The sequence below is a fragment of the Ceratina calcarata genome, unplaced genomic scaffold (genome assembly GCF_001652005.2).
Source record: "Ceratina calcarata isolate Rehan_Ccalc_2016 unplaced genomic scaffold, ASM165200v1 scaffold334.2, whole genome shotgun sequence".
In the NCBI taxonomy this organism is placed as follows: domain Eukaryota; kingdom Metazoa; phylum Arthropoda; class Insecta; order Hymenoptera; family Apidae; genus Ceratina; species Ceratina calcarata.
The window spans coordinates 142,225-156,961 of record NW_017156169.1 but is presented as its reverse complement, the minus strand read 5'-3'; the positions used below and the strand labels follow the sequence as shown (position 1 = coordinate 156,961).

The window sequence follows — 14,737 nt, the reverse complement described above, 5'->3', positions numbered from 1 at the left end:
GTTTCGCGGTAACACGATCTTAATTTCTACCCTCTTCGGTTTACGATACGAACTTCGATATAACAGAGTTCGATCCGACCTTGCGATACCCAAACCGTTTTTTGCAACTGTAATTTCAATACCTTTGGGGATCATTGCTTTCATTTTGTAGATCTGATTCTCGCAACCTTTAAAGTTTCGAGTCATGATATCTTGTATTTTTAATGTATATCAGCGGTACTTTGTGTCTCTTATTTCCTTACTATCACCGTGCAACTCGATGTTTACAAGATATTCTTGAAACTCGTCAGAAAACCACATTTATCTTGAACGTCTTACTCGTAGGTATTTAAAAACGTTCGAGGTGCACGTGCTAAAAACCGTGCATTTATTCATTTATTTCAATCGTGTTCGGCTAATGCATCGGCAGACCGTCAATGGTTTAAATTACGTTAATTCTCACATTTGTCTTGGTGCCGCGTTGCCGGCAAGAGGCGAGGGTAACAGGTCTCGGCCAGCGGCGAGAGGAATCGCAAATGCGACAGGTGGTTCGTCGAGAAGAAAATGGATCCATTCAATTACACGACTTCCGGCGTCACGTGCCGCCCGTAATTAACGACTAATAATACCACCGCCAACTCAGCTACGTGACCCATGTCAAATTGCTCGATGGACCCCGTTTCTCTGCCGAATTCTATCTCCATCCCCCCCTTCCGTCCCATTTTTTACATCCTTAACTAATGTTACTCCGACGCTAGCCGGCATTCATAGATGAAGTTCGTCCGTTCTAACTTTTAATTAATGCGTAATTCTGTACTGGAGAAAAACGAATCGGCGAGAATAAAACAGAGCAACGAGTTTGGAAACGCGTGTAACGATCGGCACTCGAGCTAAGAACGTATCAATTGGGATTAAGATTAAGAGCTCGAGCGAGAAAAAGTAAGAGGTTTCTCTTATTTCGAGACCATTCGACTGATTGACGAACCGAGTCTGGGGGGACATGAACGTTCAACGATTGCTTTTCGTTCATCCAGACAATAAACGTCGCATCGTTACCGTTTCCGTTCATTTCGCCGGGACGATCGGAGTAAAAAGTTTTCTCGTTGGTTGATTTCATGGAAGCGCGGAGTCCCTTTACGTAAAAGAAGACAAACGCGCGTCGAGCATAACTAACGGACGTAGTTTCCGTGGTAACGGAGGAATAATGACACAAAGGGAGGAACGAAGGAAGGTGAAAAGCTTGAAACAATTATTGCACGCTTAAAGGAACGTACCTACGATCGACCTACGTCATTAGGAAAGTTATGAAACGTGGAAATAAAAATCTGCACATGTCGAGCACATGACCCAGTTGCATCGATATCGTTTCTCTCATTATTGTCACCAAATTATGCTATCAATTAGCTTATAAATGTTAAAACAGTGCATGAATAATTCTATTAACCACTGTGTAAAACATTTCATTAATTCGAACATTATATTAATCATTACATGGAACATTATTACATCAATTGTTGCACTAATCATATGAAATATTGTGTAATGAATATTTATGGCTTACTTTAAATGATTTAATGAAGTCGATCGAGTCAATCGTGAAAAGTCGGCAGTCGAAGGAAAAGCAAGTTTCGAAACTCGAATCTTTCAAGTTGTGGCGTGACGAAACTTTTTATAATTATCCAAATACTTGTGTCGGTCGATAGTCAGTGTTCATCTTTTATTTAGCGAAAACCGATCGACTGTTTCCACAATGAATATCGCGTTGCCCGTCGCGTCGGGCAATTAACTCCGGCATCATTAATTAGCTAATGACGGGGTCATATACGAGTCGTGATTCATGATTCCGCGATCCGCCGGAACCTCGCTTTGAAATATAATACCCGGTGCCAAAACCGGTGGTTTCTCTGTGTTCACTTTTCGAAACTTCCTTCCCTTCGCAAAATGAACTTAGCGTCGTTTAATCGAGTAGGTTCGCTTACCAACAAACCCAATGTATCAATTTCTGTTCACGTTACAATTTCTTTGCTTTTATGGCCTTTTTTCTTATGATTTTATATGTAATCTTAATCCAGCGAGTAGAAACTGTGATGTGAACAGAGATTGAGACATGTACTATATTACTCTGCACAAAAAGTTGTTCATCACTGCTGGAATATATGGGAGAAAAACGCTTGACAACTGCAAACAGAACAATTTATGCATTTTGTACGCTGGAAGTTAAAGGCACGTCGTTGCTACGTGTCGTATATTACATTTGACTAAAACTTTTGCAATAGGGAAACGTTGAAACGTGCGCGATTACTCTATTTTATTACCTAATAAATGGAACCTATGGTGGATGTAAGTTTACCAGGGTAGAGGTAAGAGATTGAATGTTTATCTTCCAATTCCAATTGGAGTACATTCCTAGGGTAGCTAATGCGGATGGTAATTTCACTTTTTACGATTAAGACTTGAAGATCGTCGGGGGTGAAGTTCACGTGGCATTTAACGAGGTTTCGCGCACGCTAATGGGCCGATTACAACGCAACGGCGTTTAGAAAGCTGAGGACATCGGAACGCTTCTTGACTCTTTATTACGCGCCCCGTGGTTCGAAATATCGGTTCGATTACATTTTACGATGTACGAATTCCATATTATTATGAACGTAGAAAGTACAGTAATCTATACTTCATATAAACAGTGGATCGATAAGAGTAGCGATGTAATTTATCTTTTCCTGGATATTTTTATTATTGAGTATAATTTTGGCAGAGGGAATGGTTGCCCTCTTTACGCGACACGCTTTCGTAAGGAGATAGAGACAGAAAAAAAAAACAGCGTACGAAACGTGAACGACACTAGAAGTCAATTATGCTCGAAGGTTGATAGGATCGGGCTAAAGGTTTTTCTGATACCACTCAACCACCCGCCGTGATTTTTTCTCGCTACCGCGATGTTTCTCGTTTAACGCCACTTCCTGCTCGAATTATTTTTCAATACTACTTTACAGTGTATTCTTGATTCTTTTAATCGTTCCTTCTTAATTAAATGGATTATTAATATTTAATTCTTGAATCTATCGACGTGAACTCGTCGTTCTCGATTAATAATATCGAAACTAATTTCAAAAGCAAAGAAAAAATTTTTTCAGTTCTCACGAACTGTATACATATACATATATTTATTTATCTGTGATGAAACAATGAAACGAAAATGCTGATGAATGTCTACTTTTGACTCGACCAGATGAAATAAAATACAGTGGTGAAACGTTTGATTTTATCGACGGCAAGTAAAAGCTGGAGAGCTCTCGAATCGGGAAAAGCAGGGTTGCTTGCACGATAAGCCGGCCGGTTCGATAACGGAACTACCCTTCGGGCACGGGCTTTCTGTACGAGGGGAAGCTTATGCACTCTTGCATCTCCCGTTCAACTGTCGTACCGACACGAAAAATTGACGCTGTTTCGAGCGTCCTCTCTTTATGAATAATCATCGATTAAACTTAAACTTTAGTGAGACTTGAGAAATAAGGACGTGGATGTGTTTCCTAGTTTTCTACAAACGAACCAAGTTATGCTTCGTCTCCTGTTCGTTCTGACATTTGTTCCAGCGAAACGGAATCAATTGTTCTTCTGAATTTGTTGTAACATTTATCAGCATCTATTCATACTTATATAGATTAAATTATTGAAAAATCGGAAGTCATTGGAAATTGTAGTTCTTCACTTGTTAGCGTATCCAAGTCTAACTCGAAGTAGCCGTACCTAGAATTGATAATTTGGACAAGGATTTTAAAATAAAAATGCCAAGATTCGTTTCATCCATTTATTTGTTAATCCAAAGTAAATCAGATATTTCCCTTATCGCAATATTTATTAGCGCATACATTAAGTTAATGATGTACAATTTAACATACAAATACAGAGATTCTTAAATTAGATCGTAGTTTTTCGCTTGGTGCCGTTTGCAAAGATTAGACTTTGCAATCGCCACCAACCCAGGTCTCACCACATGGAGGTAACTACGTCGAGACTCAGGCAGTGGGAGTTGTCCACTGCCCTCTTCCCTATTAAATCGCCACTCTATTAAATGGACCGAATATTGGAGAAGGATTTTATACGATTGCGAACAAGACTCTAACTATTGACTCTAATTTGGAACAAAGATGAGCAGAAAAAGCCAGACTTCACTTGGGCAGCCAGAGTTCGAACCGAGCAGGACCCTGCACAAGAATGACCATGCCCCTGCGCAGGAGTGATCTGACCACGACCAATCCGTCTCACGGCATATGCGAGATCTTGGATACATATCATAACCGAAGATTAATATTTCTGCGCAGCGCATGGGAATGGAACAGAAACACCCCCAGCGACTGACGAGCAGGCCACCTAAGATACAGGACCCCAACTCTCTTCTTCCCCCAACACTCAAGCAAAATCTGACTGGTAAACTTCCATACACGGCGCGGGTATATTAAGACGCGACCAAAATGGATTGACTGGAACGAGAGAGAGAGAGAGAGAGAGAGTAATTCGGGATGAAGTTAATATTTTATAGAGTGGAATTTAAAAAAGCATAACCCATTCCATACACCACACACTCATACTCATACCGCATACGTATACGATTCCCATCCCATTCCCGGACATGGGATGGGAAAAGGGGGTGACTCGATTTACTCTCATGCCGATCAAGTGACTCGAGGAGCGCGGGGGCCCTGTACTTTATACCCTCTCGGCGATCGACGGATTAGACAAAATAACGTTTGTGCAAAATGATTGGCCGATTCTTAGAAGGCACGGCTTCTGATTTGCATATTCGTTTCCTCCCGTATTTATCGATAATCGGGCAAGGATTTTTTTTGTCATTTCCCAGGGAGTGACCAGTTGACCACTGACTTTAAGTACCCACCCCTAAGATTGGTCATTCGGTCATCTGGTCAAGGATCGCGAAAGAAAAATTCTGCGATTCGTTTCTATTAATTTATTAATCAGAATTTGACCATTTCCATTAATCCATAGTTACTCGAGTGATTTCAAAGTGAGTGACCACTGACTTTAAGTACCCACCCCTAGGATTGGTCATTCGGTCATCTGGTCAAGGATCGCGAAATAAAAATTCTAAGATTCGTGTCTACTAATTTATTAATCAGAATTTAAACACTTTTGCAATACATTAGTGCATCTTCTACTGCAGCGAACGCTAGGACAGTATTTTATAATCCGTTGATAAGGTCGTAAGCGACTTGGAAATTGCAACGGGGCGTCAGAACCCTACGAGATAGGAGGCATAAATTGGTCGATAGTTCTACTCTTACACCTAGTCCGTGCTTCGGGATTTTCATTCCGGTTAGTAGGCATTACCGACGTGTCAAAGGGTAAATCAGCCTCTCGTTACCTGGCGCGCTCTACCAAAACGACTTTTATTTTTCATCAAACGGCTCGCCCCATTTTTCCAGGCCGTATATCGTAATCAGAGCAACGCGCGTACCGAATTACTCGAACTAATTAAATTGCCAACGTTTTTCTCCGCGTCATAGTATAAATTTGCATGCTCCTCGCTCGCACATTAATTACTATAACACGTTCATAAAAATATGGGCTGGCAGATGCGCGAATAATAAAATAGCGGACGCGTAACGCGAATATTCGTCGGGCGTTGAAACAGCAATCAATCTTGTACGAGTCTCTGACGAGGAGCTTGATCCTAAGTAATCATCGTCTCGCCCACGCGATTCAGCAGATTCTGAAACTTTCGGCTCGAGGCATTGGACCGAGAAATCGACGCGTTTTTCAAAGGGACCTCGACGATTCTCTTCTCCGCGGGATCCGCATAGAGAGAGGATCCAATTTCTACCGTGGGACAGTTTTAATCCGCTTCGCGGCAGCCCTTTAATCGCCATCGATTCACGGGATCTTTATCTTTACCCAGAAATACTCTTCCTCCGCCTCGGATAATTACTACATCTTCATTTTTCAGTTCCCCTTCTCCGACGAACTTTGACTCGTTAGGAAAAACAAAATATCCATGGTAGAACCACGCGTTGGGTAAAAATACGTTTGAGCATAATAGGAAAATCGTATCGAGACTACGCTCGAGATTTTTATGCATTTATCGGAAAGTCGAGTATGCAAATAATGCGAAGTATGCATGTATAAAAATGTATGGAATATCAGAAACTGCATGCTTATCACAAATGATTAAATGATAAAATAGATCTTTATATAAAATGCAGTTTCTCGTCTAGTTATATAAATATTTAGTTTTACATAAAAATACGCGGTCTAATCGCATGAAACGGAGGTTGGATAAAAATGGTCTTGAAAATTGAATCAGATCAACTGCGTGATACACAAACGGTAATACGATACTATATCTGGGACGAGAGAAAACGTTTGTTCTTCCATTGTAATGAGATAATGGAATTCTCAAGATAGACGGACGCACGGATATTGGTTAAATTCAATATATGTTCGATCAAAGTTCTACGTCCTTATCATGACTGTTTAAGGTGTACGCTCTTTAATTTTCTCCTTCATTCATTTCTTTGATCTTCCTGAGATAATTATCAACTTCGTGGAAACTTGTATTCGGTGATGGACTTCATTTATTGCTTGTTTACGTAACGTGCCTTTTTCCCTGTTGCCCTTTTCATTTTATCGAGTCGCGTAACGTCGCGAAATAAAAAAAGCTCCGTCGTATCCCTTTACACGCATCCTTGCGTTTTTTAAATTTTAATTCTTAAGAACTTTCTCACGATCGAAAGGCTCGATTCGATTCGAGGATCAGACGTAATATGTTATCATTAATTTAATACGACGTTTACGAGGGTCAGCGTTTATCGATAACAAAAGAGAAACGTCGTGCCGTCAATACGTGTCGAGACCTTTACGTCTTCTCCTTTGAACTTAGCTAAGCTTACTTTTTTTTCGTATTTCTCAGGCAGGACGTTTCGTAAGGATTTTCTTTGCGAAAGTATTTTTGCCTTAAAATATTTGGAATTCTTGTAGAAATTCTGTAGAATGTTTCAAAGTTTAATGGTGAATTATAAACGTGATGCACGATAGTAATAACGCAACGTGACACGATGCCAGCGAAGAAGTAGTTAAGTCGGTGTCTCGTGTCTGATCAAACATCGGTATATACTACTGCGAACGCTGGCATGTTCGAGTCTCACGTTCGCGTCGCTCGTGAAAGCATTCGAGGGCACGATGAACGTAAGACAACGAGAATACATGGTCGATCACTGATTGACGTTCGAGTCGATAAGGTGATCTCTGATACAGAGTTCACAGTGTCTACTGACGCGTTTGATTCTCGCAAAATTGTCGGAGCTACGCAGATAAGTTTGAAGGAACGTCGTCGTTTCCCGGTTCAAGGTGTTCGCGATGAAATTCACGCCGAATAAATTGTGCACGTCGAGTCCGCGAGAAAAACGAGAGGGCGAGACGACGAAATGGAACACCGTTATGAAAATGTTTAATTAGCGATGGCATTGGCGAAGAAGGAGCCGCGAATTGCTCGTTAGAGTTACGTAAAACGGCAATAGAACCTCGAATGATCAACGGGTTGATGCCGATTCCGGTTCCGATCCTTTGTCCTTCTGGTAATTGGCTTATCCAAATTTCTATCGAAACGAGACGCGTTCTAAAAAAAAACGCAAACTTATGCAACTGCGTTTTTCATTCTCGGAATTCAGAGTTAGCTTCCGTAAGCCCGGCCATAGTTCAGGGAGTCGACTTTCAACCGGGACGAAACGTGACAGTCGTAAATCGAAAGCATTTATTAGAGGGGAACTCGATTCGTTAAGATTAACTGTAAGGAAAGTAATTTTAAACCGACTTCGCAGCTGCACAATTTTTGAACGCGGGAGGTACGCGAGCCAAGTTTTCTTCAACTGAAAATTGTATAACAGTAGGAAGGAACAAGTTGCCGTAAAAATCGTCGCTTTACGAAGCTCGGTGCTAATGCAAATTCCATTCCGGTTCTTCACGGTTATGCAACACGCTCGGGAACTCGCTGCATGACGCGACAGACCGAAGATCTCTAGGGAACCGTGGAAATTCCGTGTGTCAAAGTGTTCCATATCTTTAACAGTTTAAATATCGAACAAATCGACCGATCGGAATCGTACAAGACGTCTCGTAAGATCCGCCTCCGGTTCCAAAAGTCGTCTTCTCACCTCGCACATTTTTTTATCTCCAGGTTATACACGGTGTATCATAGAAAATATTAATGCATTTTTCAAATGAAGAATAGAAATTAAAAATCAGCATTCTATTTTCTCATGATTTTATTTTATTGTTTAAAAAATACAATTTTCGACGTACGTAAATGATATTTAAATGGAAGAGAATTCGCTTTGGAAAATGTAACTCCGGGGTTGTAAACGGGATTTGAATATTAAACTATGAGACCGGTTTGTCTTAACAATTACCACTGGTGGGCTACGTGGGGATCGTCGAATAAAAAGATGGAACTTGGGACAGGTGTTGGATAATTCCTCTGGGATAGCGCGAGATCCGAGCCGAGCGAATGGTGACGCACGACTCCGTATTATCTCGTTTTATCGTCGTCATCGGCGAGATTACGTTTCCCAAAGCAACGCGGTTGATGGCCCATTTCCGTGCGTTTACCTATCGATGCCCCTTTATCGTCCGATAACGGGCGTACCGAGCGAAATCAATTTTTTCCGCTCGATCGAAAAGCTGTACTTCATGAAATTTTCTTCGACCTGTAGAGCCACGGTTCCCTTCTATCATATCTATGCTGCGAGGGTGTATTTTCGACTGAAATGGGGTGAACGAGAATAAAACTTCATTCTTTCCTCAGAAAGTGATTCATCGTCGAAACGTATGTTGTCCATCCCAGTCAATCGGCTGGGGATGTTTAAACGATTAGAACGTGAACGTGATGTAGATGGAACGAGGATCCTATGACGAGCCCGTGGTACGTCGACAGAGGACATGCCGTTTGGCATATTTCAGGGGATGAGACATTCCTGGCTCGCGTCACCACGAATTTCTACCCCAGCCACCAACATTGTCCCGCGTTTCTATTCAGGACAGTAGATCGTTCGAAAATATTATCCTCCCTTTCTCTCATCGCCGTGAAAATGATTATTTTCACTCTATCGGAAACGAACCCACCGTTTTACGTTAAAGTTCGTATCTATCTTTTACGGCAAGCAATTTAATTGTCTATAAATTATCCCAGAAAGACGGCAGGGAAGTTGGATTTATCAACGAAAAAGGATAATTCTCCTTGCTTTCGAATCGAGTGTTTCAAGGAATCTGGTGACGCACCCACGTGGAAAGAGCTTCGAGTTCTTTGCGGATATGTAAAATGTTCGCATACGTGTGTACATGCACGGTCCATCAGCGGAAACAATTAGAGGATTCCGACCCGTTTGAATACCTTTGTCTCTGATCCGAGAGCTCGGCTTCTATCTCGTGCAATGTGCATGCATTCACAAACTGTCTTCGTTCGGTAATTATTATACGTGGCCGAGCGAGTTCGTGCTTTAATAAATATGTCCCGGTGTTAAACTTAAACGTTATCGTTCATGCTCCCGATAAAAACACCCCTCTTGTAAAAAAGTACTTTGCCTTTCTGTGAATCGATGGTCACACAATTTTTGCTTTATCGCACAATGTTTCAATTATCATTTCGGTGAATTCATTTTACATAATCGCTAACAAAATTAAATTCCAATCCATTATTATTCCATATTTAATTTGGTTCATAACAGTAGATTTTATTAATTTCTAATAATTCGATTTCTCAGTGGGTAGGAGTATGATAAACGATTTTTTACTGGAAAACGAAGGTACGAAAAACCAAAATGACGTCTCGCGTGGACCGAGGTGTTATTCGTGTTAATTCACAAATTGTTGAAAAGTTAAGTATATCGGAGAGACACGAGGGAGGCGACGCGTAGCGAATCGTCGGAAAGTCGGGGAATCGGGGATACGCGTGATCGTGGAAAGGGGGTAAGTTCTCCACCCCAACGGCAGCTGTTTCCACCACCAACAGCACCCGCCGACCCCGGTAGCTGTGGCTGTCTCGGATATAAAGTGGTCGCGTGCTCGCAAGCTCAGTCACTGTGCCACCGAACCGCCGATCCTCGCTCGTAGCTGCTCGAAGCGACCCGAAAACAGCCAACGACCCCTTCTGCTTCTCGTTCGTCTTCTGCTGATCCGACGAAAGCTCCTTTCGTACGAGGTACACAATTTCATCATTCGTATTTTCCCTGTGCTTCTCTCGTCGCGTAGTTCGAGGAATGTCTGACCGTTCGTTTTAATAATCAATCGTGTCTTCAAAAAACAGTTTCTCGTTACTGTTGCGTTTTCGTTCATTCCACTGCTGCATTTTATACAGTTTTAATTTACTTCGTTTTGATTATTAACACAAGTCTACGATAAATTCGCAATTAACGCGCGTTCTGTAAGAACCGACGGTGTTTTGTTCTGAAACAATGCCAATTACGTTCATCTGCGATCGGTGCAATGCTCGTGACATCTCAATGGAAGGTATCGCGAGCTTTTTTCGTGTAACGATTCGTACAAGAGATTGCACGTAGCCGACGTGCCTTTCATATTCTTCTTGACTGTTAAACAACGGTATTACTGTCGCGCGACAGCGGGCTTTGTACGAACGTATAAGAGAATATTAAACGCGGAATCTCTTTTAGAAATTATCATCGGTATGAAAAAGAGTACGAGTCCTCTCGTAAAAGGAAAAAGTAAACGCGTTTCCCAGCAACGGAGACGTTTATCTCGGAACGTAATTAGGGAAATAACAAAGGGAAATGGGTTAAAGGCACGTTCAGTATAGAATTAGGTATAAAACGGGAAAGTCGATGATAGTTGGAAGCATCTGTTTAACTCGGGCATTAAGGAGCGGACCTGTTGCCGGGGTAAGCAAGCCAGCGCAATTACTCGTCATTGTGCCGGCTCGTTCCTATAAAACAAACGGTTTTCCCTCGAAAATTTAATCTTTTTCTCAACGCCCTGCAGCGAACGCGTAATTACCCATTCGTTCTCGTATTTCGTTCCTCTCTTCCACCGTAACATCGTTTTCCGCTATAAATCACGCAAACACGATTGTTACGGTTATTACGAAAGCCGCGTAAGTCAACATGCAAAGATGTTGGAATTCGCGTTGTATCCAATTAATTTATCTTTCAATATTACAAAGATCTGTACTAATTTCATGCAAATAAAAGTATAAATATATAAATTTAAATAAGAATTGTTCGACCGTTTACGTTGTTTCGTCGTACGCAGATCAGTCGTACGTACGTAATTTTATTTTGTGGAAAGTCGACGCGACGTTCGTGGCGAGAAAAAAAATCGTGAAAAGGCGCAGATGTCCGTGAATCGACGAGATGTCCAGCAATATTTTTACTCTTGTTTCAACATAACTGATAGCACAATGGCGCGTGTCACAATACTTTCACCGCCGGCATCGGTAGACGTGTGTTCCCTCGGATGAGTTATCGTTCTGTCAACGGCAGATAGAGTGGACGTTGGCTTTCGTTCAGCAAAATCTAAACTGCCTGTCGATGAAAAAGGCGAAATTGTCAGGCCTAAGCGAATAAAATCGATCGAACTGTTTAAAATAATATTGACAATTTTACCCCTCGAATTGTTGGATCCACGAGAAGAGAACAGGCTTGTATTCGTTATTAAATCCCATTCGAATTAACTGTTCATTCGGTCTCGTTAAATTTTGTTCGCACAATTGACATTTGCGGCACGATGGAACGTTTAGCGAATTGCGTTTTTATTTGATATAAAAAGGATTGATTTTCTGTTTAAATAATAAAACAGGAGTTTCGCGAGAATTTGCGGTTGAATAAGCGTTGACGAACCGCAATCGTTTGCAATATTGCAGCAGGGATGAAATTTGTATTTGCATTTAGCATATATAATTCGAAAATCTCAGCTAAAGAATTTCCCGCCCGGAACGTCGCACTCCAAACTCGATTAATTAAATAAATAAACGAGTGCATATAAACATAATTTATTTCGAATCTTCTGAAGACTTGGCACGCAGTGCTTCAAGAATGCCTCGAAATAGATCCTATATAAAGTAAGATAGATATCTTAATGAAACTTGAGAGACAATTAAATAATTCCTAGCTGTGACATGATTAGCACGGCTCTTGTTGTTAAATGCCAGTGCCAAAAAGTCCCACGATGAGCCCATCACTGGGAGATGCAATCGTTCGATTTTCTGGAACGCAATCAACACACGAAGCCGTCGTCAAGTCACTTTTAGTGCTTCTTATCAAGAGATACGCAGGCTGTCTATACGTATATACAGGTCGAGTCAATAAGAACTACCATTTGGAATAAATAATTATTTACTGGTTTGAACAAGTCCAACTTTTTATGTTTTCCAAATGATGTTTATTAGGAGTAATCGCGATTTTCTATGATCGTCGAATTCAAACTCTCCGACAAATTATAAGCACTTAGAATAATAATCTTCGATCTTAGAAACGGTAATAAACATAACAGATACTAAACGGTCTGTTTGAATCGATGCCCGTTAACGAGTTTGATTTCGGTTTAACGCTTTGAGCGACGATGTTTAGCCTCAATTAGCGGGATTAACAGGCTTTCCATTGCTCGACAGGACTGCGCTATGTCGTCGCTGCGAGTTGCCGTGTTCCTTGCCGTGGTCCTGATGGCGTTGGTCAACTGGTCGACGGCCCTGCCGGCTCCCGACAAGGAGAGACTTTTAAACGAGGTAGACGTAAGTAACAGCTATTTGTACGCTTCTGCCCGCGAGCCTTTAATTTTAATTTCCGCATCGAGCATGATACCTATCGCGCGCCCGGCACGTGTTCATAGCACCGTGGCTCGATAATTGCAAGCAGAGCCAGACCGTATAAATTAGAACTGTGTAAAGCATAAACGAAGAAGCGTCGTTTGTAACGAGCCGTGGAGGATACGTTAGCGACACTCGACCGATGACAAACGCGGCTCGTTACTCGCTACCCTCTCACCTCGTGCGCTGGCCCCGATTTTATACACGGGGAAGACGGTCGCGCTCGTCTTGAACTGGTTTCGATTCCCAGAGAATCCCACCGGTCGATCTCCGTTTTCTTAACGTCCAACTGCTTCTTACGTGTTTCACCTTTCTATGTCTCGCATGCTGAGGCGCGTGTCGACTTCGTTCAGCGGCATCGTTGCGATGAATTTCATCGTACATGAATTACATAGGAAATTATGTAACAATATTTGGTTACACGTAGTAAATCCTACGAGTGGATGTGCCTTTAGATTCGTGGGACTCTGTTTGGTCCCGCATCTCATTTTTCGGTTCCGTTATCACTGCGATAGCGGCGATGACGCGATATCATTCGCGATCGATGAGCGAATTACGGTTTTAAATTGTCCTGCGGCCGAAACCGTCCGCAGCCTTTCCCCGCTCCGGCGTATTAATTTCCGAAAGTACCGATGTTAATTAGCGAATTGCGATTATATACGCGAGTATCGTTCACAATGTTTTTCCCTTATAAACGAGAACCGTTTTCCGTGAGTGCCTTTGAAACAATTTCGGGGAGAGAACCGGGTCGACGATTCGTATTGGCTGTCACGCGGCCTGGAACGAGTAGACACATTTTGTCTTCTCGCCTTTTTTCCCAACGCAACGCATTATTATGCCGAGCGTAGTCTCGATTTTCCTGCCGTTCCTTAAACGATGTTAATAATCGTCCGTCTTTGACCAACAAAGAGGAGGAGAGGTCGCTAAACGGAATTTCAACGATGCTCTTCTATCCAGAGTAAAGCGGCTCACCCCTCGAAGGGTTCAACCCTAGTAAAATGTGACTTTCAAATTCTTGAGAAATTATGTACAGTTGAAAAACGATGGCGAATTCCCTTCGCGGCTTCCGTCTACAGTTTACACTCGGTATTCCAGTAGTCGAGTGTACGATTATTCGAACGGAATAAGAGAGGAGACGAGTGTACATCGAACTCGTTGCGTTTTTGCTCCGAATAAACACAGTCGAGAGCGTCATTCGTGGCACGCGACGAGCGATTATACGAGGCAAAAATGCAACGAATAAGGCGTACGTCGTAGTGATGGAAAGCAATTGACGGGATTGAAAAGGAAGCAGGGAAACCTGTTGCTCGGTAGCCGTTTCAGAGCGCTGAATTCAATTCATCCGTGTCACATCGAGTTAAATTCGCCCTCAAGCCTGTTCAAACTTCTTGGCCCTGCTCACTTAGATTGTTCCAACTTTCCGCCCACCCTTTGCTCGTTCATCTCACGGTTCGATCTCTCACGCTAATCGAGCATCTTCTCGGTCTTCGTTTTTCGTCGATGTACGACAACTCTTTAATCGTTTTGGACGTAGGTAGAATCATGAATGGTTAATCGACACGTTAACGCGGCCCCCGCACGCGTGAGATCGTGTCCGCAATTAACGCTGGTATCTATCAATTCATAGGCACGGATTTAATCGCATACGTGTACAGTGTACACGGGCAGTAAGTACACACTCAGGATGGTCAAAGACAAAGCGTCCCGATATAGTACAATCGCTTCGAATTCCACGTTAATCGATATTAAGCGAAATTACTATCCATATTCACCTGCTTTTTTCTACGTGAGCGCTCCGAGCCACCCGATGGCATTGCAATTATACGTTCGTCCATTTAATCCCGAAAAGGTCGCTGGTGTACCAGGGTAAATAATTAGCTAAAATGAACTGTTCACAATGCCGATCGAGATAATTAAAAGATTAATAATAATAAT

General features: G+C 42.1%; 1 protein-coding gene across 1 annotated transcript in view; it reads left to right on the top strand.

The window, feature by feature from the left end:
* The first annotated feature begins 10,023 nt into the window (after positions 1-10,023).
* LOC108624913 (prohormone-1) overlaps positions 10,024-14,737 on the top strand; it is a 10,528-nt gene continuing 5,814 nt past the window's right edge. Inside the window, exons 1-2 of the mRNA XM_018024525.2 lie at positions 10,024-10,186; positions 12,608-12,727. Of these exons, the coding sequence (XP_017880014.1) occupies positions 12,617-12,727 (111 nt within the window). The 5' untranslated portion in view covers positions 10,024-10,186; positions 12,608-12,616. The remainder of the gene's footprint in view (positions 10,187-12,607; positions 12,728-14,737) is intronic.